Source organism: Prunus mume, linkage group LG6 (assembly GCF_029339155.1).
Source record: "Prunus mume cultivar Tortuosa linkage group LG6, ASM2933915v1, whole genome shotgun sequence".
Taxonomy (NCBI): Eukaryota; Viridiplantae; Streptophyta; class Magnoliopsida; order Rosales; family Rosaceae; genus Prunus; species Prunus mume.
The window spans coordinates 16,537,474-16,560,750 of NC_142703.1; the positions used below are offsets into that span (position 1 = coordinate 16,537,474).

Consider the following 23,277-nt stretch of genomic DNA (forward strand, 5'->3'; position numbering starts at 1 on the left):
TTTGTAGTTCACACAATAGCAACCAAACACTGGCCAACTTTATGCAAATCTTTCTTTATAAGGAGATGTGCTTAGTTTTTGAAGCAGAACATGTGCTTGTAGATAAATTATATTACAGATCTTATTGCCACATTAACCACGCCATGTTTCAGAAGTTCCTAACAAGTTACTTCCTTCTCTATACAGCTGGCATTATTTTCTGAGTTGATAGCACAGGAAGCAGAAATAACATTACTATCAATTGGTCATACAGAAACAGTCCTTCTAATCCATTTATTCTGATACCCTGAAATGATGAATTTGGATGTTTTCAACATTGAGTTTCTTGAAATTACTGAGCTTTCTGTTAGTCATAAACTTGCCCCAGCTGTAGGGCCTATACTTGGCAAGGTTTTGTTCATTTATTAGCTCCTCCAAAGGCTTGATTATGGTGTAGTGGGATGGGTTGAGGAAGTAAGGGATAGAAAACCTTTCCTTCTCTGAGTTCACCATCACCCTATGTTCCACACTCTGATATTTTTCGTTGGTCCAAACCTGCATAAACATGTTCATTTGTTATGAGAAACTGGCGAAAAACAATAAACACCGGAATAGACTAATTAGCATATCTTCAAAAGTGACAGACTTCAAAGTGCTTTGAGCATAACAAGTTAATATAGAGATTGAAGTGATGAACCTGGATACTGTCACCAACATTGATGATATAGGCATTTGGGGTGGGCTTAACCCGAATCCACGCTCCATCTGTTTTTCTTCTCACTTCCAATCCTCCAACGTCATCTTGAGCTAGCACGGTTAAAGCACCACCATCCTTGTGACGACCAACACCAAGAGCTAGCTGAGGGGAAGGACAAGCTGGATAGTGATTGAGTCTGATAGAAGTTGTTTGGTCTTTGAAGTAGCTGCTGAACCTGTTTTCTGGCAAGCCTAGGCTTAAGGCAATAAGTCCCATCAACTTCAGAGCTAGCTTTTCGACTTCTCGAGCATATGCTTCACAGACCTCCCTGGTCAAGGCAGTGTATTATATCATATAAAGGAAGCTCAAAAGCATGGGGTCCTTACGGCACAACTGAATAAGTTACAAAGTGATGAGAGATAGTGTTTTTTGTTTGATACACATTATAATTCACAAGTTATGATGATAGGTGATCAAGATTTCCCTTTCCTATTACAATTAGCTAAAACATATATACTTATACTACCTTTGGTGATCATTTAGTTACCTTAGTTCCGGAGGGTGCTCAGGCCATTGGTTATACCACTCTGTCTCTTCCTTGTCCTCAGGGTCAGGCGAAGCCGGGACTAGAGTAGGCTCCTCCACTGTGAAATCAAACACCTCCTTCCAGTCTCTGACATTCTTGGTACGTTCACTGTCGTAGTAACCTAACACGCTTTTTTCATCCCTCCTAATTTTCCTCTTTTCCTCCAAAGGCAGAGCAAAGAATTTCCTAGCAGCAGTCTCAATCTTTCGGAGCTTATCCAATACTACTCCATGATTGATCACTTGGAAGAACCCCCAGTCCCTGCATGCATTGCCTATTTCTCTAACAACCGCTTCAATAGCTTTAGGGTCAGAAATGGAGTCCGGGGAGATAATCGGAGTCAGGTCAATCAAGGGTATGCCTTCGACTTCGGTGATGGAGAGTTTAGGCCTGTGATCAGGGTCTTGGATGAAAGCTGGATCAACCTCTCCCATGGCTGGTGATCTTGGTTTAACAAATGATTTATTTTGCTAGAAAAGCCACTTTGAAGCAACAACGACACTGGTAGCTTTTATAATGCAAGTGCTTGTACTTTTATATTGAATCTGGACAAGGGTTTGGGTAAATTACTAGGTGGAGATTACCTAGTGCTGCACGGTTTTGCTTTGTAGAGGGTTGTGACCTTTTGTGCTTGCATGGTTGTCTTTTTCTTTGCTATGATGCCATTGCAGACGTACAGCAACATTTTGGAACCAAAGTCTGACTTGACACCAATATTTCTTTTAGGTATTAATTTGAAATAAGTATGATTGTATCAGTTACTGAGTGCAATACTCACTCTTCTAAAGAAAGAATAAAAAACCAACGCACAAAATGTCACAACAAAATCAAATTGCTACACAATCCAAATTTTCTTCTTCTTCTTCTTCTTCATTTTTTAAAATTAAACATTGATGGGTGGGGCTGCTAGAATTAAATTAAATTAATTCCGCTGGTTCCGCTGCAGCAGGAAGAATATTATCCCTGTAAGTAATGGAAGCAGCTTGTCACTACCATTACAACAAAAGATATTGAAGAATCTTGGGCTTGACGAACAGGTCTTGTACTGTTTTGTTATCTTTGCCTATGTCTTAATTAATTACATCATTTCTTACATTTTTTTTCTCTTGAGAAGAATGCTAATTTGCTTAAACAGTTTTTTTTTATTTTTTTTTATATACAAGTGATATTGGGGAAGGGGGAATCAAACTTAGGGTCTCGGTGCATGGGTAAATGCTCTTAACCACTTAAGCTACAAGCCCCTTGCTTAAATAGTTGTTTACTATAAGGGTTGTACCTTTTTTTCCAGTTCTGTTTTCTTTTTTGGGCTCTGCTGCACTCCATTAGCTGCAATGTTCTGGATAATCCTAATTCATAGTTGCATCAAATTTTTTTTTTTCTTCTTTTGGCTTTAAGGATTAGTATGAAATTCATGCTGATGATTAAATTTTTTAAAACTGTACACATTGATAAATATGTCTTGCTTAGACTGAGTAACTGGTGATAAATTTAAACTCAGAAACTGCCTGAAAAACAATCATAAAATATAAAGACAGAAAAAGCTAAAAGGACATGTTGTTATAAAAGCAAGTTTTGAAAGCCTCTGACCTGATTACATAGCACAATATTCACAAGAAGCTAAAAGGACTTTATGTTGCTAGCAATGGATAACATTTCACTTCACCGATATATCCTATCTACTCTGGTAACCTGAAATGATGAATTTGGATGTTCTCCACCTCTTGTTTCTTGAAATCACTGCGGTTTCTCGTAGCATAAAACTTTCCCCAGTTGTATTCCCTGTATTTGGCAGGGTTTTCATCACTCAGTAGCTCCTCCAAGGGCTTCACCATCACATGGTGGGCTGGGAAGAAGAAGAATGGAACTGAAAACCTTTCTTTCTCAGAATTCACTACCACCCTGTGCTCCACGCTCTCATATTTGTCATTGCTCCAAACCTGCAGATAAAAACGCCGTTTACAAAGTGAACGTACATCTCATGCAAGTGTCTAAAAAATTTATTGGTGTTGTGCACAAGGTCACTCGCAATTACAATCTCATTCATAATTATGAATGCATTAATGTCGTTCATAAGACATAATGGGAAAATTTCATTTCACAGTTCATGAATAGTACCTGAACAATGTCACCAACATTGATGATGTAGGCATTTGGGGTGGGTGTGACTGGAATCCACTCTCCATCAGATTTCCGCTTAACTTCTAGTCCTCCAACATCATCTTGGGCCAGGACGGTTAAGGCACCAGCATCCTTGTGGCGCCCAACGCCTAGAGCTAGGTGAGGAAAAGGGCATGGAGGATAGTGATTGAATCTGACCATGCTCGTTTGCTGGTCTTTGAAGTAGTCATTAAACCTGTTTTCTGGCTGGTCTAAGCCCAAAGCAATTAGTCCTAACAACTTGTAAGCCAGTTTTTCCACCGCTCGAGCATACTCCTGGCAGACCTCTCTACTCAAGGCAGCCAATTGGAGTACATAGACCACATGCCAATGTAAAGGCAAAACGTTAGCATCATAGGATATTAGTCTGGTGGAGTGAGAATTTAAGCAAAATGTAGCTAATAAGTTTTTTTTTTATTTGAATCTTAACCAACATGTGCTTCTGAGGGGATTTAAACTCAATTACACTTAAGTTTTTGTAAACCTGGTGGAGTTAAGCCTGTACTACATGGGCATTCATGGCAAATCTGTTTAATCTGTTTGAATCCGAACTTGTAAAACTTCTGAGAGTAACCTGTCTAATGAACCACGTATGAAAACAGCAGTTCTTATGGTGAATTAAGAAGGGGGAAATTTGAAGGGGCAGAACTTCTGCAGACATATTCTTTTTACAGTTCAAGTTTGCTCTCAGTTCAACTAAAGTCTAAAATGCTAGCATCATACAATATTATCCTAGTGGAATACATGGTCCTATTTCCAAGTGAGAATTTATGCAGAACCAGTTTTGCTTCTGAGGGGATCCAAACCCAATTTCCCTGAACAATTTTGGCCCCAAAATCTCATGGACTAAAAGCCTATACTAGATCGTGCTGATTTCTAAGTCAAATCAGTTTTCTTGTATCCAATCATGTCTCCAAACTTGTAAACCTTCTAAGAGTTGGCAAATTTTCTGATGAATCAAGTTATAAAAGAACACTGCTTATTGAAGAAGGGAAAAAAATCAAAGAAGCAATCCAGAATCAATTTTAATTTAATTTTGCACAATCAGCTAAAGCGGTCCAAGTTTGTTTAAGTTTTTGCAGAAATGTTAATTTTTTTCAGTTCCATATTGTTCTCAGTTCAACTAAAGCAATCCAGAATCAGCCAACTCTATGCAAACCTATTACAAAGCAAAGATAAACTAGAAATGAACAATTCAAATAAGCAAATATAAAACACCTGAACTCAGGAGGGTACTGAGGCCACTGATTAGTCAATTTCCTCAACTCCTTATCATCGGGCTCAGGTGATGCCGGGACCAAAGACTCATCTTCCACCAAGAAATCAAAGACTTCCTTCCAATCTCTAACATTTTTAGTGTTCTCGCCATCATGGTACCCCAGTGCATTCACCATGTCTCTCTTCACCTTCTTCTTTTCTTCTGCTGGTAGTTCAAAGAATGTCTTAGCCACCTCCTCAATCTTCCTGGCCAGTTCCAATGGCACCCCATGATCTATAACTTGGAAAAATCCCCAGCTTTTGCATGCATGGCCTATCTCTGATACCACTTTTCTGGTCTCATCAGGGCTGCTTAAAACTGAGAGGTCAATTATGGGGATTTCATCAGCAACTGGGTTTGTGGGGTTGAGCTTGGGCCTCTGGTCTGTGGCTTGGATGAAGGCTGGATCAATTTCTCCCATTGGTTAAGATTCAAGAACAGATAGATTGTAAAATTTAGTGGAAGTGGTTTTCTGGTGGAAGAAAGTGGCGTTGGTTTATATATATTTTGGATTTTTCCGTGCATAATTTTCTCTTCTGTACAATGAATGTAGACAGTTTCGGAATAGAAAATGTTGGTTTGGTAAATGCAGACAATATGGTAATACAGAGTTTGGAAGGTATCACTGCAGGATAGACCGACAAGTATACCGTGGTTGTTTTCTTTAGCGACACACATCTAGGGTCATCTGCTGCTTTTGTAGTGTCTTGATTAGGTGAGGGAGAACTAGGCCACAACCTTCCAACGCGCTCATAGAGCGCCTATGGTGGGAATGGCAGCCATTTTCCAAATTCAATTAACAAAATGCAAATCGGGCACAAATTCAGGACCATTGTTATTAAAAACCCTATCAAGGATTATTGCAAAAAGGGTTGGCTAAGAAGTGTTTTATCATGGCAGCAAGCAACATCATATGGACGCATATCATAAGGGATTTGCACTAAGAATTGAAAGATTATTCTGCTAAAAGTCAGAAGAGTGTTTCGAGCAGTCGCTCATGTCAGTATTTGCAACACATTATACCAACAGCTAGAAGTCACCCACGGGCACTTCGGCGACTGTCCATTAGAAGTGAGCAAAGCGCCCGTCCATCAGAACTGAGCAAGGAATTTGCTCAAAGGCTGCAGAGTTGAGCAAATCCCTCTTTTTGTTTTCATTGTTGAATTGAGTTCGAATCTCTATTTATGATTCATGTGCTGATTAGAGATTGTGTACAATACTACTACGTTGTTTCAAGTCGTCATTTGAAAATTAAGTACACTTCACAAGCCTGGTAAGTGGTAATATCGCACTCTTGTCAACTAGACCATCCAAATTACTAATGAAACCAAGGCGGCAAGAATAGCTGTGTATAGGATCCATCAACTTAACCTTAATTAACGCAATACATAATCTCTACCTTCCTCATTGTTACAAATTGCTGACTGTTTAAGAGTTCTAACAAGAATTTTCCTTCAATTTCGTATAACATTTGAAATGATAAGAGAACTCAAACCCACTTGAAAAACCACTATTTACAAAGCTTAACAAATAGAGCTTGTGAAGGGTCAGAGATCTGAGTTCTCTCATGCAGTGGGCATAGAGCTTGAAACGACCACATACGACAAGTAGTGAAGCCCGTCCTGGATTTTGCCCAAAGCTGTGTTCTGGTCATCACGGAGATGTTTAGAGAAGGAACTGGCTTTTTCTTGGATTGATGTCTGTGGAAGCACGTCATGGGATTCCGCAGAAGCACCTTTTATGGCTGCTAGATAAGCTTCGGCAACATCAGATATGCCTGACAAGTTCGTAAAGACTCAAACTGTCAACAAAAATATCTGCTACAATACATATCTTGCATATCAGATATGAACAAATCCACTTGGAAATGAAAATCATCAAGACCTCAGTCTAAAAGCACACAGAAAAGACACAAGGCTTTCTGAGTTGGGGACCTTAGGAATTAGGCTCCCTAAACCCTAAACAATATACATGGACTTCATAGCTTATACAATGGCTATATTTGGGTCAAAAGATTGCTGCATGCATGCGGATGCGGATTATCTTTCCAACCGTACAACTGATCAGTCAACTAATAGCTAACCACTCTGCTGTTGAGGTACCGAGTAATCTCAGAGTATTTTTCCTTTGAGCACAACAGGGTGAACTGTAATGGCATATTGCAACTAGGAAAAAGTAGTCATTTATGAGCATAACCACAAAGAAACAGAGCTCCAGGATATCAACCTGTGATGAAACTACTGGACACTGCCTCCATGTATCCAGTCATTGCTTGCGCTTTTGATCTGATTATCTTTGCTTTCTCAACAGAATCTTCAGGCCAATCAATATTCTCGACATCAGCATCCGCATCTTCTACCTGAGTGTTGTTTGCACTAGATATGATGGATTTACCAAGCATCAACAGTTGAGACACCGCAGAGCAGCACATTTCCGAGAGTCTCTGCAGACATATGATTACATCAAAACTATTAAACCCAAGTCAACAAAAGCAGAGCCAATAGAATATAATACAGTTATCCCAGATAACTCCATACATGAACTCCCTCTGAGTGAAGACTCTCTACTCGGCCGGTGGTTCTTTGAATTATATCATTAACAGCTTGTCCAGCTAAAGCACTTGTGAACCTGAATAATGTTAAATACAGAAGATTCTTAGAGGGTTGTGGAAAAGGAGAATGGACGTAGAAAAATCCAAAAGTAATAGTAGTTAAGGCATGATATGTATAAAAATAAAGTTAAGCATAAAAGACCAGGCATGTTTCTACTCCTATGTTTCAGACAAGGTCACATAATTAAGAGGAGCAAACAGCTTCCACTTCTATTAATTGGGCGTTCCTGAAATTGTAATAAATAAAAAAGTGTATAATGAGGAGGCTGATCAAATTGCAATCAGTTTAGAAACTGGACATATCAACACCCTGCAATAACTTTTTACAGGACTCGCCTTTCACCAGTCCCACTTTTTAAAGTAACATTTTTTGAGAATGTCACGCATGTCAAGTACCAAACTGATGGGATCTGATCCATAAACTCAAATCTCTTTTAGCAAATGATTATAAAGAAATTCATTTTGAAATCATCTAGTAGGATTGTAAGATCTCCAATCAAGTCACACAGACAAGAATGATGGGTATAGACAGGACGCATCATCAACAGTGACTTCGTGAAAATCCATCTGATGTAACTCTGACAGATGCAAGAACAGCTAGTTTTACAGCAGTTGTAATCTAATTCTGGCTCTAGTGAATGTGTCAAAATCGGATGAAAGTCCAAAAAGAAGCAATAGACCTAACACAGCCATGCATGAAAGCAAATATACTAATTATATTCACAAAATCTGTATAAAAAGGAAAAGAAAATGGAAAATACATAAAAATATAAATTAAACAAGGTAAAATACCCAGCCGCCATATCAGCAGCCTTGCTGACGCTTGAATCATGCAAACTCTTCATCTCATCGCTATTTCCATCATCTCCAGTCTCTTTCTTTTTGCCTTTATCCGACTCTGCACCACTTCCATCCAATTCAATATCCAAACTGAAAATCTGCTGCACCTGTTTAAGCTTTCCATCATAAGTAGATTTCTGTTCTGATGATAATTTTCCTTTTCTCCGGTTAAATAATAGTGCATAATGGCTGGACAACGCCTCCAATTCCTGACAGTATTACAATACAACAGCTTCAATAAATTTATTCCTTAATATAACAAGACTTAACCCTCAGGATTAAGAAAATGACCTCCAACTGTTCTGGACCTCCATATATATAGAAGCATCGATCAAATCCTACTTCCTCGTATAACTGATCCTCTTCGGCTTCCTGTTCAGAGGGTTTAGAATTCTTCTCAACTTCTATACCAGTCTCTGTGATCAGTAGATCCAAAGTTTCCTTGCCTACAAGCTCAAGCACTTGCATTCCCTTAGAGGTAAAAGCCTTTCCAGTCTGTAACATGAAACCAAGATATAAGCAATGAAGTCAATATAACTTAACAAGCCAGGTAACAGGAGAATACAAACCTCTAATAAGGATGGTGCAGCAGAACCAGCAGCTGTAGGCAAACCACCTTGCTGGATGGATCCCGCAAGATTCACAGCTGAATTCTCAAGCCTAGAGAACAACAAAACTTATTTCAATAACAAAATACAATGCTAGTACTAGAAAGTAATTAGAGAAGTTGGTAAAGTCAAACTTGACCACTGTCAATAAAACACAATACAACTGTATTACTGCACCAATTTTGAACTTATAAAACCATATTTACTACATCATGCAGTACTAGATCATCTTTACAACATTCTACAATCCTAGAACTACAAAAATAAAAATTATGTACACAGCTCCTGAGAAACAAGAGAAAGTATATGACCAGTTAGCATCTGTTGATTACTAATTTTAACCCAGAAAATAACCCCAAAAAACTGTCCCCAAATGCAATGCAACTACTCTTGTTTCCTCTAACATAATGTAAAATATATTAAAACATTCAACTGCAGTGGAACATACTTGTGGACTAGATCAGTACTGCCTTTCAATGCACTTCCTAATGCTTGCCACGCTCCTGAAGCAAAATTCTCCACAGAACTATCAAGTACCTTCAAACCCTGAAAATATTATAGCAACGGCATGCTTAGTGAAATATAAATAAAAGGTATCAGCTTCAGAGGATAGTTACAGAAGTCAAGAAACAAACAGCTCCAGTCCAGTTGAACAGAAACTAATGTAATGTTAAAGTGTCCTATATCAAATTGAGAGAGATGCAAAATTATAAGCGCAATAATTGCAAACATATAAAAGGAAAGTTCAACTGCTTAAAAATTTACAACTTGCCTGACCGAGAAACGAATCTTCACTAGCTTTTTCCAATTTTTCCAGAGCAGCCTTTCGTTGCTTTTCATGCTCATCTTGGCTTTCCATCCCATCCTGGCTTTCCTTTTCAGTATCCCCTTCTTCCTCCTTGGAAGATTCTTCCGAGTCCTCCGCAGGGTTTTGCATGTCGGCAATGCTCTTTGCTGCAGTCTGAGCAACTGCAGCCGCCTGCATCCACAAATAACCATTTCACACATTTAATTACAAAATGCTGCAAACCTAAACTTTTCAATTTGGATTGAATAGACAAATCTTTGCATATATTTTATAATTACCCAATTAAAACCTACATTAAGATTCGCAGTCTGAATAGTTAATTAACAACGGATACATCTAAAAACATCAAAATTAGATCCAATAACGAACCTTTCCCAAACTTAGAAACCCTAATTTCTAATTTCCTAAAATAGAAAAAATAATAATAATAAGGCAAGTTTATAATAAAAATGGAGATTCATATACACTTGCGAAATGCTAGAGACGCTTACATTGCGAGAGATCTCTTCGGCGGCTTTCTGGAGATCTGAGAAAACAGAAGAAAATCCCCAGCCTCCCCATCCTCCACTTTTTGCCGGCGATGCTTGTGCTTCAGCTGCTTCTGCTTTTTTTGCTTCCTCTTTTTCTTCTTGTAGAGGACTTTTCTCTTCCTTCAGTGGCTGTTTGTCTTCTTCCTCCATTGTCGATTGCAGCCAAGACCAGTCCACAGTCTGAGATCTCAAGCCCTATGGAGAAAAATGGAAGTTTGAAATATGAGCAATTTGATTGAGATTTTTTTTTTTTTTTTTTAGGAAGTTGAAAAGAACTATCTGCTTCATTCAACGTGCTTTCGAAGGCAATCAAGCACCATAACGACGCCGTTTTTTGGTTTCACTCATTTGACACTGACGGGTGGGGCTGGAATTTATACTTGGGGCACGTATCGGTTCAGTTCGGCCTGGTACGAAATTTTTATCAGTCCACTTTGTTTTTTGGATTAACATTAAAAGATCCCCTCAAGGTATGAGGTCATTCTTAATATGGGTCACCGGATTTTAATTTCATCATTTTACACCCAATATTTTTCAAATTCGGCCAATTTACACTGTCCACCGTTAAAATTTCTGTTAAATTGGTGATGTGGCAATTGTGGTACCCACTTTGATGCTGATGTGTAAACAAAAATAGATAAATAAATCTTTAAAAAATTATGAAATTAGATTTTTTTAAAACAGGAAGAAAAAAAAATCCCCATTCTTTCTCTCTCTCGCGCTCTCTCCTCCTATCTCCCTCCCTCTCTCTGCCCAGAACTTGAAAACCGCACCCACATCTCCGACCCATCTTCGATCACCTCCCCACCCAACCACCATTGAAGCCATACAAACCCCACCCACATATCCGCCCCTCTCCGACTCACTATCTCATTCTCTTCCTCTCTCACCGTGTCTGGGTTGGGTTCGCAAGAGAGGAGTCGGATTCGGGTCGTTCTAGAGACATGTGGGCATGCTTAGTATTATGGGTTTTCGGGTTGTGGAAGAGTACAAAGCATGAAGAAGAAGACGAAGGAGAAGAAATGGAGGAAGAAAGAAAAGAGGGCGCACATCAAAGGCCAAAAAGGAGATTTTGGAGTGAAGAAATATTTGGGGTTTAGGAGATTTTGGAGAGTCCTAGGGTTTTGTTCTTGGTCCCATTTTCTGTTATGTCAGAACTCATCAGAAGAAGAAAAACAATTGTACCAATCAGACGACATCCTTCTGCAACGGAGAGATGAAGAGTGCTTGGAAAGACCTTATATTCATCTGCAACCTCCACCAGCCAATCCACAAAGACCGCTCTCATATTAGCATTAGCATCTTTCTGAGCCTTCTCCATGTAATCAGGCAACGGCCTTCTCTTTGGTTCCACCTAAAAAAACCAACCCATTATTCACAGTGAGCCTAATCCCTAATTGACAGAACATTAAACCCTAATTTAGAGAATTCACAAACCTACTATACCCAGAATCAAAATTAACCAAAATCCTACCAATTGAATCTTAATGCAATATAACCAATTTCACTATCAAAATTGAAACCAAAAACCTTTTCCCAATATCAATTTTAAGTTGAAAAGTCCAAGATTGTTCTAATTATCAAATGGAGAAATCAAAATCTGAAGAAACAAAGATGGGATCTCGACTTCCCCGATCCTGATGTCAGCGCCGTCGCCGTCTTCATCCTCGCCACCATCCCCTCCTACCGCCTCTCCAAGCTCATCACCGACGCACAGAAGGAAATCAACAGCTGCTTCGATTCTCTGAGCGATAATCTCCTCTTCTCCATCACTAAAGTAGAGAGAGGGAGGGATAGGGAGAAAGAGAGAGAGCCAGAACGAGAAAGGGAGATAAATGGGTCAGATATGTGGGTGGGGTCTTCAAGTTCTGGGCACGGAGAGAGAGAGAGAGAGAGAAAGAGAGAGAAAGAGATAGAGTGGGGAATATTTTTTGAGATTTTCTATTTAAACCTCACACTTCTTTTTGTTCATTCCATGTTCTAAGTTCACCCCAACTTCTAATTTAAATTTTCACAATTTCTAAGAAAACCCCACTATCTTCCCAAACTACCCTTAAATACAACCCAAGCTGAAAAAAGAAGAAATAAAAAGTTTTTCTATTTAAACCCCACACTTTTCTTTGTTCACCCCAATACTTAAATCATTAAACAATATTTGTAGTATACATGAGATTTTGTTGTTTTCACAAGGCTATTTTTATCTTATGATTAGATCATATGGGAAATTGTAGTTTGTTTGGTTTCGCTTTATGATGATAGTGAAAACCAATGACCACAACATTAGCAATAAGACTATGTATTTGTAGGAACATGGTTCCTGTGCCCTTCATCATACTTTACTTGAAGAGATTTGCATCTTTCCTTGCTGGAAAGAATAAGGCCGCAACTCGGTTCCTTAACGTACTGTTTGTGAGAGCCAAAGAGTAAGCTGGCCCTGTAGAGGAGTTCTAATGGCTTGGTCTGATGTTGTTTGTGGTTGTGCCTTTCCCTGGAACAGAAGCATGGACAGGAGCCATCATAGCTTCCATTCTTCATATGCCATTCTGGGCAGCAGTGTCTGCAAATTTCTTTGGTGTTGTATTGGTTGGGCTTCTAGTAAATTTGCTGGTGAACCTTGGTCTAAAATATGCAATTATCACTGGTATTATCCTCTTCATTATATCCACATTCATGTGGAGCATCCTTCGGAACCTTAGGAAGTCTTTAAGCTCATCAAGTTGATATGACATTGGAAATTCTTAAAGTAATCCAATCCCTCACAAGGGGTAACTGATGATCCTTGAATTTTGAGATTGTATGATCCTTGAAGAGTGGTATGGAGTGTGATGTGTGTGTATAGATAGATGTATTAAGGTTAAATATTAAGTTGAATGACTTTTTTTGTCTTTTTACATAATAATAAAACTGATAGCTTAATAATTTAAGTATTAGGGTGAACAAAGAGAAGTGCGGGGTTTAAATAGAAAATCTCTATTTTTTTTTCTGTTTTAAAAAATTTAATTGAATAATATTTTTAAATGCAATTTGGTTATGAAGTGGGTCCTACGACTGCCACGTCAGCATTTAACGTCTGACTTTAACGGTCAATGTAACGGCAGATGTAAATTGGTAATACTTTGAAATGTCTGGTATGAAATTGATTTAATGGAAACATTAGGGCCCATGTCGATACCGACACTAAACTCGTTGGTCGCAAAAATCTCACGGCCTAGTGCTCCGGGCCGAGGGATGTGCGTTAACACGCGACGCCTTTCTTTAGATGCGGTGTGGTTGTGCTCGGCGTGCGCAAAGACGGTCTACCGCGGGCCGAGATGGTAATGAGGTTTGGGTTGAAGATGGTTTAAATGATGCGCCTGTTTCGTGTTCGACTCTGATCAAACAATTGTGGCCGAGAGAGGAACCGATCTCGGCCGTCAGTTCATGGCCTAAGCTATAAGGCGTTTAATGGTGGTGTTGGTGGCGGGTTTTAGGCGGTGCTCCGGCACCTTGCTCAGAGAGCAACGGTCGTATGATATATGAGGTGAGTGAGATGACAACAGAGATTGTGCTCTGGCGCCTTGAAAATCAAGGGTCATATGATATTGATGAATGAATTTTCCTTACAATCTACCACTACTCCTAGGAAAGCAAATAAAGGTATTGAAAGTGCATTACAGGAAAATATAATTTGCTCCGTGGGAGGCTTTTGGTTTGGTGTTTGAACCCCTTGAATGTAGTCTTCAGTTTAGTATTTATAGGGGAAGTCTTGGAAGGACAATCGAGGCTGAAAAGATCTGCGCGGTGGAGCCTGATAGGGGTAAGTGGGTAGTCAAATCAGCATTTGGGATCGTGAAGCATGGTTGTGTGACTCCCATGGATCCGGGTAAATCTCAGCCACCGCCCTGATCGTGGGTTCTCGCCCGGCCGTGGTAATGCATTTAATACCCTGGTCCGGTGGTTGGTGATCTGACCTCAAGTTGTAAGCATACTTGTGAGAGTGCTTGTGCCTAACCACTCTGATCTCTATTACAAAATCTTGACTTCAGTCTACTTCCCCTCTTCCCTCGTGCATTAAATGTTTCTTGCGACTAGTGGGCTTGCTGCGATAGTCAGAGGCATTACTTCATTAAATGGGTCATGGGACCCTGAGGCCACGTGGCGATTTGACCGCAGTACCTTCGGTCATGTCTTTTACGCCCTTGGCTTTGGCTCATAATACCGCGGTCGTGAGGCCGAGAGGATTCTGCCTTCGCAGCTTTCCTCTTGTTTTCAGTGGAGAGCGAAATGCCTAATGAAACGTGACCGCTTTTGGTTCATGAGCAGTGCTAGGGCCGAGAGGAGGTCCTTCGGTCAGTTTATGACCGTGATTTATTAGGCACAAACAAACCTCCAGGGACTAAAGTATAGCTAATCCCCTTTTTTTTCTTTACAAAGTTAAATAAGGTCAATTTTGGTTGTTTATCACTTACTTTCAAGCGGAACATTGTAATTAAAACTTAACATTGTGTTCAAAGTATCACATGACACGTATATTAGTAATTAAATAAAAAAATTATTTTTTAAATTTCAGTTCTATACAAATTTTCAGTAGTTAGGGAGAATGTAACTTGCTTCTTTAACCACTACTTTTGTTTCGGGTTGTAATTTAGAAAACAAAAATTAATTTAATCCATTCAAACCAAACCATATAGGTTCGGTATAGTCGGTACGCGAGTTTTACATATCAAATGCGCACCCCTATTTTAAAATTACTTTAATTTATGAGGTATGAGATTTGAACTTGAGTGCAAGGACAAGTGCGCTAAAATGATCAACTAACCGAACTTATACTTATGTCACGTACTTGTTAATTCTTAATTCACTCCTTTTTTAAAAAGAGTAATGCTTTCATATGTTGTGACTATAGATATGCACGCACTTCAATTATCATGACTAGTTGTTAGATAATACATCAACTATCATGTTATGATTAGCTAATGTAGTCCTTTTACTCTTTTGAAAACAAATGTTTTTGGTGGTTTAGATGTAGCTTTCAAAAATAAAATGGGAGGAACTAGGGGGATACCTAATACCATATGATCTCATAAAATTACTACCTTCTTTCTTTTTCTAAAGACTGAGCCACACATGTTTGGCAACTTCAATGCATTATTGCCTTAATACGTATGTACTGTGGATGGTTAATATAATCCTAAGCAATTATATACCTCGCTACAATGAATAATTTTATAGCTTTTTAGAGGTGTGAATAGCGTTTTCAAACAACTAAAAACACTTTTCATAGCGCTTGCACAATAATGTAAAGTATTTTCTAGATTATAGAGGCATGTTTTCCCAAATAAATACTTAATAATAAAATTAATTTTTATTCATGATAAACTGCAAATTTCAAACCTTTAAATTCTCTCTCATTTTTCTTTTACATTTCATTTCGTTTTCAGTTTCCATCTTAGCAATAAACACAAGATAAGCTAACATTACAATTTCATGCATTTTGAATAAAAGAGGTAACTAATCAAGTAGTAATGGAAGGTAGTTCAAATTTCAAATTTCATTGTTCAATAAGATTCTCCAAGTTACAAAGCGAGTGTGTGTAGAAGGTGTTTTTGAAAAACTAAAAAAAATACAAAATATGGGAAACATGTCAAATGATAAACTAGTACTCAATAGCCTGGGAACATTGGAGGTGGTGGGGATGAGTAAAGTGCGCCAAAGTTTGGTGGCAGCACGAAGTCCGGTTCGGTTGGTGGTGGAGACTGAGCAGGAGGAGGTAGAGGAGGAGATGGAGTGGGAGCTGGTGGTGGAGGTGATTCGACCGGTGGTGGTGGGGATTGAACTGTAGTGGTGGGGATTGACCGTGGGGGGTGGGGATTGAACTGAGGTGGTAGGGACTGAACAGTGGCGGCGAGGAATGGACCGATCTTTGGTGGTGGTGGAGAGAATACCGGTGATTGAGGTGACTGCACCGCTCGAGATGGTGGCGGAGGTGAATGCTTCGACCGAGATGTGTTAGTTGGGTCCGGTCCAGTGAAGGTGTTGGTGATGGTGGTGGCTCACCTTTGGTATTTGAGGTGGCTCACCTGTGTGTTTGAGGTGGTTCACTTCAGATGTTTGAGGTGGCTCTGTCAGTGTTTGAGGTGGCTCGACCCCAGTGTGCTGGAGGTGGCTCGGCCTTGGGTGTAAGAGGTGGCTCGGCCTTGGGTGTGGGAGGTGGCTCAACCTTTGGGGTCGGTGGTGGCTCGGCCTTGGGTGTGGGAGGTGGCTCGACCTTTGGTGTGGGAGGTGGCTCACCTTTGGTGTCGGTGGTGGCTCGGCCTTTGGTGTGGGAGGTGACCCGACCTTTGGTTTGGAAGGTGGCTCACCTTTGGTGTCAGTGGTGGCTCGGCCTTTGGTGTGGGAGGTGGCTCGGCCTTTGGTGTGGGAGGTGGGTTGACCTCCGGTGTGGGAGGTGGGTCGACCTCTGTGTTTGGGGTGGCTCGGCCTCTGTGTTTGGGGTGGCTCGGCCTCTGGTGTGGATGGTGGCTTGGCCTTGGGTGTGGGTGGTGGCTCGGCCTTGGGTGTTGGTGGTGGCTCGGCCTTGGGTGAGGGTGGTGGCTCGGCCTTGGGTGTTGGTGGTGGCTCGGCCTTGGGTGAGGGTGGTGGCTCGGCCTTGGGTGATGGTGGTGGCTCGGCCTTTGGTGATGGTGGTGGCTCGACCTTGGGTGATGGTGGTGGCTCGGCCTTTGGTGATGGTGGTGGCTCGACCTTGGGTGATGGTGGTGGCTCGGCCTTGGGTGATGGTGGTGGCTCGGCCTTGGGTGCCGGTGGTGGCTTGGCCTTGGGTGTCGGTGGTGGCTCGGCCTTGGGTGTTGGTGGTGGCTCGGCCTTTGGTGTTTGAGGTGGCTCGGCCTCCGGTGTTTGGGGTGGCTCGGCCTGGGTGTTGGTGGTGGCTCGGCCTTGGTGTTGGTGGTGGCTCGGCCTTTGGTGTTGGTGGTGGCTCGGCCTTTGGTGTTTGAGGTGGCTCGGCCTCCTGGTGTTTGGGGTGGCTCGGCCCCGGGTGTTTGGGGTGGCTCGGCCCCGAGTGTTTGGGGTGTCTCGGCCTCAGTGTTTCAGGTGTCTCGGCCTCAGTGTTGGAGGTGGCTCGGCCTCAGGTGTTGGAGGTGGCTCGCCTTTGGCGCTGGAGGTGGCTCGGCCTTTGGCGTGGTAGGTGGCTCGACCTTGGGTGTTGGAGGTGGCTCGGCCTTAGGCGTGGGTGGTGGCTCGGCCTTTGGCGTGGGTGGTGGCTCGGCCTTTGGCGTGCGAGGTGGCTCGGCCTTTGGCATGCGAGGTGGCTCGGCCTTTGGTGTTCGTGGTGGCTCGGCCTTTGGTGTTCGAGGTGGCTCAGCCTTTGGCGTGGATGGTGGCTCAGCCTTGGGCGTTGGAGGTGGGTCGGCCTTGGGTGTGGGTGGTGGCTCAACCTTTGGCGTTGGAGGTGGCTCGGCCTTTGGTGTTGGAGGTGGCTCGGCCTTTGGCGTGTGTGGTGGCTCGGCCTTGGGTGTGGGAGGTGGCTCGGCCTTTGGCGTGGGTGGTGGCTCGGCCTTTGGCGTGGGAGGTGGCTCGGCTTTGGGAGTGGGAGGCGGCTCCGCGTTAGGTGTGGGAGGTGGCTCGGCTTTAGGCATGGAAGGTGGCTCCGCCTTTGGTGTCAGTGGTGGCTCAGCCTTGGGTGTCGGAGGCTTCTCGGTCTTTGGCGTCTGAGGTGGTTGAGGCCTCGGTGTCTTTGGCTTATCCGGGGTTGAAGAACCAACACCACAATGCTTGCTGCAATCCACAGGCTTAGTGACCACTGGGAAGCAAGTCTTAGTATTCTTTTGCTTGGGCCTGCCAGGCATGCAGTTGCCCGTGTCATCAAAGTTCACCTCACGTTTGGGATTTGGCATACATTTCTGAGCTTCTCCACTGAAATAATTGTAAGCAAATGTGAAATTGGCCAACTTAGGCAAGGAGCAAATCTTTTCAGTCACAAACCCTGTCAACCTGTTGTACCCAACAGCCAATTCCTCTATGCTGCGGAGCTCCAAGAAGGTCTTTGGGAAGGAACCAATAAACACATTGTAGCTCACATCAAGAACCTGCAGATTTCCAAGGTTTCCAATCTCAGGAGGGAAGCAGCCCCCAAGTTGGTTGTTCATGAAAATAATCTCATTCAGATTTTTCATGTTCCCAATGCTTCGTGGTATGCAACCAGTGAAGTTGTTGAACCCAAAATTCACTACAGAAACCGTGGAGTGGCCCAAGGTGTCTGGAATTATTGATGTGAATCGGTTGTGGTTCAAGAACAAGGCATCGTGCTCCTTGTGGAAAAGCTCTGGAGGCAGCTCCCCTTCGAAATCGTTGTACCGGAGATCAAGGTACTTGCAACTAGGCCATTCGAGGACCACCACAGGGAAGGAGCCGACGAAGCGGTTGTTGCTGACATCAAACTCATGCATAAGTATCAGTCTCCTGAAGCTGCGTGGGATAATGCCGCAGAACCTGTTGGAGTTGAGGTGGATGAGAGCAGCATCAGTCAAGAGCCCCATTTCGACAGGGAGATGGCCAGCAATGTCGGCATGATTCAGGTCCAAACCGGCCACAACGGTCAGTTTTTCATCGTCAAGCGCCGGTGCACAGAAGACCCCTTTGTAGGAGCAAACATTTGCACCTTCCCAATTGACTGTGAAGCCAAAAGGGTCGGAGAAGATGGCCTTCTTCAAGGCCTGAAGAGCAACATAAGCGTTTTTGAGCCTGTTGTTTTCAAAGTTGAGCTTGGCATCCACTTGAACCTCATAGTTTTCAGGAAGGTCACCGCCCTCCGGGAGAGTCAGGAGCTGGCGGTGAGCTATGAAGGCGACTTCAGCATCGGTTAAGGCGAACGAGAGGGCTGAGAATGAAGAGAATAGGAGGAAGAAGAGAAGGCAGCCGCCTGAGGCCTTGTTTGTGATGAGAGGTGGAGCCATTGGATGAGTACTGAATCGGCAAGCACAAGGCTCTGCTTATAAAGACATGGGGATGAGGTGAAGAGGGAAGCTGTTATATTGTGGGGAGGAGGCTGTTGTGTATTGACAGAAATTGAATGGTTGTAGAAGACAGGTCTTCTTGTTTTAGGACCGGAAAGTATGGGGCTCTTCACATCACCCACAAAACTTGGTGGTACCTTCATTTTTTAGCATCAGAAGTTATCTGGTGTCTAAAAATTGGCAATAGACCCGGTCCTCTTTTAGTTGGATGACTAAATTTGGCTGTTGAATCCTAAGCATCCATTTTTGCACCAGATTTAGTTTCCATGCATCAGGTTGTCTTTCCATAAATAGCATAACATCTATCTATTTGCCACTTGGCATAAACCTCATGTTTTTAGCAGAAAAAGGAAAGAAAAAAAAAATTCCTCAGGAGGTCCAATAATAACATTGAATTAATGGCATCAGCAAGAGAAGATGAAATGCTGTTGCTCACCAATCAAAGGTCAAGCTTATAACCCCTGTTTCTGTGGCTGCTTACAATAGTGCAAGTATCATTTTTTCATCAGGAACCTGAAACGTACCAAAGTTCGCTGTTTGGTTTGCGGAAAAGATTTGATACGGGCATTCAGAGGGTTATAGTAATTTATGTTGCCACCTTAGCATATTATTAATCACTTCATAATGTAATATAGTACCATGGTCTCAGACATTGGTTAGGTGAACAAAACACTCAGTTTTTCAGTTTTTATTTATTTATTATCAAACTTTACTTTCCCAAAACTAAGCCATGGATCTCCTTGGGTGCTCATTATTTTGAGGTTCCTCCCCTGATTTGGAATAGCTGTGAGGGCAGGCTTGGGGTTGCTTGGCCCCTTGTAACTTTGAAAAGGGGAAAACACCAAGGTTTCAATTAAATTATGTAGCATTAAAATATGAAAGCATCACCATACCATTCACAAAATATTCCCACCTTTCCCAATTTTTTTCCTTAATCTTTTTCTCTCATTTCCATCTCACAACTTCTGGTGTCCTTGATTTCTGTCTCTATCTTTTTATTTATTTATTAATACCATTTTAAGTATACTGTATACACTTTTTATTTACATGCATGTACAAAAAGTCTAACTTTAGATAAGATGGATTCATATAAAAGAAGAAGATAAGGTTCTCTGTTCATGTTTTGCTAAGATGAGGTTGACATAGCAAGCAGGCACTGAAGTCCTTGAAATCCCACTAAATAACAAGAAACTTGAAGACAATCTCTTCAGCTTGGAAAATTTTAATTCATTGAACTTCATGAAAAATCATACAGGGATTGAAGTCCTCTACTGAAAATAAACCTTCAAAGCCTCCCAACAATCAATACCAAAACATCCCCACATCTATAAACACCATTACACCACATTCCTAATTCAGTAAATCCCAAAGACATATTCACAAATGAAACAAATAAAACAAAACTTCGTGTTTGATCAATCTGTTTCATGGTCAGGGGTAGCTGAATACCAAGCAGGGTGCCTCCTCCCCTTGATTCTAAGAAGCCTGGTGAAGGGTGAATCTGGCATTCTTGCACTTTCTTCTTCCTCCAGCTCCTGAGCTGATTTTGGCAACCCATCTGGTATGGGGCAGAGTCTCTCTCCTTCTTTTGCCACATCTGATGGCTTTGCTGAATTAAATCCATGTTTCTTATCCTTTTGTATTGCTGCAATGCCATGTAAGCATCCCACTAATGTCTTTACACCTCCTGCTTGAAGAATCAGCTTCTCCACATCTTGTTTTGGTATCTCCTTCTGTACCCAGCAAGATTTAAAAAAATATGTGAATTCCTTGTCTTTAATTTCCTCCATTTTCTCAGCAGCCAAACAATAATTTAACAGGTAAGAAAGTTTTTGTACCTCTAGATCCTTGAGCTCAAAATACGCTCTCCAGCACCTATAAGACTCGTCTCCTTCGAGTGTTGAACAGTAATCTGAACAAAAATCATATCAACAGAACAAGTTAATACAAAATTCACTGAAACAGCATAAAACCCAAAGAAAGATTCATGCGGGTAATAACAAAAATCAAAATCAGATCATGCCTTCAAAAACCACTTCAGATTAACCAATAACAACATCAAAAAAAAAAATTTGAAATTTAGGAGATGGGTACGTACCAGAGAGTTCGTTCTCGCACTTTTCGATCAAGGGCGGGTCTCTAATGGCGCGATCAAGCTTGGACCGGCTAAAAGGCTCGAGCTTTGGAATGTAAGCATGGTTTCTGGACGAACAACAGATAGTGGAAGCGAACTTCGGCGTCGTTGATGACGACGACGGCGAAGACGGTCGTCCAGAAAAAGCTTCTCTATTGGCTTCGAAGAGCAGAGGAGAAGAAGAAGGGCAAGAACGAAGCATGACTGTTTTTATCATCGTGTCCAAACACACCGCAAAGTTCACTACTTTCTCTTGCTTTGCTTTGCTTCTGGTTTTTTCTTTTCTTCTCTCAGAAATTGTTTGATTGGATTGGAGTGGATTGGGATCGGACATACAATTTTATACCAAAGAGGCATCGGCCGAGTGGATAAGAATTAAGTATTGTTTTTTCAAAGATATTTGAGTAGTGTTAATGTGAAGTGGCTGTGACGGAAAACAATGACGGAGAAATCTTGGCCGCTGATCGATGAGATGGGTGGAGGTTTGGGATGTGAACTGACGTGGTAGAGACATGAGGAGGGTGACTTTTTGTGGAAAGTGTCAATGTGGGACCGGGTCATAGGTTCTCGAATTTGGGATCCGCTAAGCAAAACGCGGCGGTTTGTGTGAATCCGTGGGCGGGAAGAGAAAAGAAGAGGGCACGTGCACTCAGCAGCAGCTCACTGCTTATTTTTTTCCTCCGTTCTTTTTCTTTTAGGGTGACCGTTTTACCCCTGTTGTAGATATTTGCGGAGGCAACGTACTGACAAAAGTTTGATATTTTCTTTTTCGATATCTTATTTTTTATTTTCAAAGGATTTTTTTTATTTTTTGGGAAATATTTTCAAGGTTATTTGATCTTGACTTGATTTTTGATCACATGTTACGAAGTCAATTTTAATGGAGGAAGCCCTTATTAATTTAAATTTAATGAACAATAACTGTGAATAAATAAATAAAAACTATATAGCAATAAAAGTTGATGTATCATTGCCAATGGAGTCTAACCCAATGGAAAAAAGACAATGATATGTATGATATGTGTGGGAACCGAATTAAATCATACCATAGGTCAAATAATTCCTTCCATTTGGGGATTATTTGACCTAATTGGGAATTACTCAACCTAATTGAGAGTTACTCAATTTAATTGGGAGTTACCCAATTAAATTGAGAATTACCTAATTAAGTTGGGAATTAATTTGATTCCTTCCCCAATTCTCAATTAAATGAGGAGTTACCTAATTAAATTAGGATTTGATCTGATACCTACCACGATTAGGGATTTGATTTACCATAATAAATCAAATCCCTAATTAATCAAATCAATTCCAAATAGGGGAGGAATAATTCCCTTCCATCTATGGAATTATTCCTCTGAAACCCTAATCTCGGAGACCATTATAAATACTTGGCTACGTGACAAAGGTCAAGCGCCTAAATTCCTCAAACTCTGCGAAAATTATTTCTCACAAACCCTAGCCACCACTTTCTTTCTCTCTCGACACAGGCTCGGCCACTACACACGGCCCGCCACCCTTTTCCGAAATACCCTACCTAACTTAGGCATCGGAGGGCCTTTGGCCAACACCCCTGTGTGGTCCTTTACCCCGATCTGTTTGCGGGAGAAAAAGAAGTGGAGAAGACGAAGGAATCTTAGACGAATATCCTCGTGAGGAAATTTGTACAAACAAATTGGTGCTTTCATTGAGAGCACGAGATATATTCAAAGCGTGCTCAAAATCCATTTTTCACACATTTTTTTCAAACAACCATGGTTGATACAAGGCGTCTGAAGAGTATGCGCCACCACGACGGGCCCATCTCATGGTTTCGTGGTGGAAACCTCCATGCAACAGACGGAATCATGCACGCTAACGCCTGCAGCCGCCTTCAGCTGGAATTGCGAACAGCCGCCACATGACTCTGGGACCTCCACCCTTGCGATCGCCCGACACGGAGTCGCTGCGCCCTCGCCACGAGCACAAAGCCACACCACTTAACTCATCGGACTTGCCGCACGGCCCATGGCTACTCGACATTATCCCAGTCTTGGAGCAGATCCATTCTCTCCCTCCTCTGCGATCACACTTGAC

At 41.7% G+C, this 23,277-nt stretch overlaps 5 protein-coding genes across 6 annotated transcripts; all 5 read right to left on the bottom strand.

Annotated features, from left to right (window-relative positions):
* Positions 1–93: 93 nt before the first annotated feature.
* Positions 94–2,637, bottom strand: LOC103335468 (protein LATERAL BRANCHING OXIDOREDUCTASE 1-like). Its single transcript, XM_089055563.1, has 3 exons — positions 1,224–2,637; positions 677–1,004; positions 94–534 (listed from the first exon to the last, which is right to left on the bottom strand). Exons 1-3 carry the CDS (start codon positions 1,694–1,696, stop codon positions 274–276), a joined length of 1,062 nt encoding a protein of 353 aa, XP_088911689.1. The 5' UTR covers positions 1,697–2,637; the 3' UTR covers positions 94–273.
* Positions 2,638–2,788: 151 nt separating this feature from the next.
* Positions 2,789–5,317, bottom strand: LOC103335467 (protein LATERAL BRANCHING OXIDOREDUCTASE 1-like). Its single transcript, XM_008238477.3, has 3 exons — positions 4,638–5,317; positions 3,378–3,708; positions 2,789–3,199 (listed from the first exon to the last, which is right to left on the bottom strand). The coding sequence occupies exons 1-3, from the start codon at positions 5,096–5,098 to the stop codon at positions 2,939–2,941; spliced, it is 1,053 nt and encodes a 350-aa protein (XP_008236699.2). The 5' UTR covers positions 5,099–5,317; the 3' UTR covers positions 2,789–2,938.
* A 702-nt stretch (positions 5,318–6,019) lies between these two features.
* LOC103335466 (BAT2 domain protein) lies at positions 6,020–11,996 on the bottom strand. 2 transcript variants are annotated; one of them, XM_089055561.1, is made up of 10 exons: positions 11,260–11,996; positions 10,036–10,269; positions 9,509–9,715; positions 9,185–9,282; positions 8,698–8,788; positions 8,420–8,623; positions 8,081–8,337; positions 7,215–7,305; positions 6,904–7,120; positions 6,020–6,454 (listed from the first exon to the last, which is right to left on the bottom strand). In XM_089055561.1, exons 2-10 carry the CDS (start codon positions 10,222–10,224, stop codon positions 6,243–6,245), a joined length of 1,566 nt encoding a protein of 521 aa, XP_088911687.1. In that variant the 5' UTR covers positions 10,225–10,269; positions 11,260–11,996; the 3' UTR covers positions 6,020–6,242. The 2 variants fall into 2 exon arrangements, with proteins under 2 accessions (XP_088911687.1, XP_088911686.1); XM_089055560.1 differs by having other exon boundaries at positions 11,312–11,942.
* A 5,134-nt stretch (positions 11,997–17,130) lies between these two features.
* LOC103335483 (pollen-specific leucine-rich repeat extensin-like protein 4) lies at positions 17,131–19,044 on the bottom strand. Its single transcript, XM_089055518.1, has one exon. The coding sequence runs from the start codon at positions 19,005–19,007 to the stop codon at positions 17,157–17,159; it is 1,851 nt and encodes a 616-aa protein (XP_088911644.1). The 5' UTR covers positions 19,008–19,044; the 3' UTR covers positions 17,131–17,156.
* Positions 19,045–20,273: 1,229 nt separating this feature from the next.
* MEE14 (maternal effect embryo arrest 14) lies at positions 20,274–21,526 on the bottom strand. The gene is made up of 3 exons (XM_008238474.3): positions 21,166–21,526; positions 20,906–20,979; positions 20,274–20,800 (listed from the first exon to the last, which is right to left on the bottom strand). The coding sequence occupies exons 1-3, from the start codon at positions 21,416–21,418 to the stop codon at positions 20,483–20,485; spliced, it is 645 nt and encodes a 214-aa protein (XP_008236696.2). The 5' UTR covers positions 21,419–21,526; the 3' UTR covers positions 20,274–20,482.
* Positions 21,527–23,277: the final 1,751 nt, after the last annotated feature.

What these genes read in the sequence shown, in the direction of transcription:
- LOC103335468 (XM_089055563.1), bottom strand. Translation starts at nt 1,696, where the DNA reads ATGGGAGAGGTTGATCCAGCTTTCATCCAAGACCCTGATCACAGGCCT. An exon ending in GAGCACCCTCCGGAACTAAG is followed by an intron (nt 1,005 to 1,223) that starts GTAACTAAATGA and finishes TGCCTTGACCAG; the next exon opens with GGAGGTCTGTGAAGCATATG. An exon ending in ATGTTGGTGACAGTATCCAG is followed by an intron (nt 535 to 676) that starts GTTCATCACTTC and finishes ATGTTTATGCAG; the next exon opens with GTTTGGACCAACGAAAAATA.
- LOC103335467 (XM_008238477.3), bottom strand. Translation starts at nt 5,098, where the DNA reads ATGGGAGAAATTGATCCAGCCTTCATCCAAGCCACAGACCAGAGGCCC. An exon ending in CAGTACCCTCCTGAGTTCAG is followed by an intron (nt 3,709 to 4,637) that starts GTGTTTTATATT and finishes TGCCTTGAGTAG; the next exon opens with AGAGGTCTGCCAGGAGTATG. An exon ending in ATGTTGGTGACATTGTTCAG is followed by an intron (nt 3,200 to 3,377) that starts GTACTATTCATG and finishes TTTTATCTGCAG; the next exon opens with GTTTGGAGCAATGACAAATA.
- LOC103335466 (XM_089055560.1), bottom strand. Translation starts at nt 11,395, where the DNA reads ATGGAGAAGGCTCAGAAAGATGCTAATGCTAATATGAGAGCGGTCTTT. An exon ending in CCGAAGAGATCTCTCGCAAT is followed by an intron (nt 9,716 to 10,035) that starts GTAAGCGTCTCT and finishes TTGTGGATGCAG; the next exon opens with GCGGCTGCAGTTGCTCAGAC. An exon ending in GTCCAGTAGTTTCATCACAG is followed by an intron (nt 6,455 to 6,903) that starts GTTGATATCCTG and finishes CGAACTTGTCAG; the next exon opens with GCATATCTGATGTTGCCGAA.
- LOC103335483 (XM_089055518.1), bottom strand. Translation starts at nt 19,007, where the DNA reads ATGGCTCCACCTCTCATCACAAACAAGGCCTCAGGCGGCTGCCTTCTC.
- MEE14 (XM_008238474.3), bottom strand. Translation starts at nt 21,418, where the DNA reads ATGATAAAAACAGTCATGCTTCGTTCTTGCCCTTCTTCTTCTCCTCTG. An exon ending in GTGCGAGAACGAACTCTCTG is followed by an intron (nt 20,980 to 21,165) that starts GTACGTACCCAT and finishes ATTTTTGTTCAG; the next exon opens with ATTACTGTTCAACACTCGAA. An exon ending in TTGAGCTCAAGGATCTAGAG is followed by an intron (nt 20,801 to 20,905) that starts GTACAAAAACTT and finishes TGCTGGGTACAG; the next exon opens with AAGGAGATACCAAAACAAGA.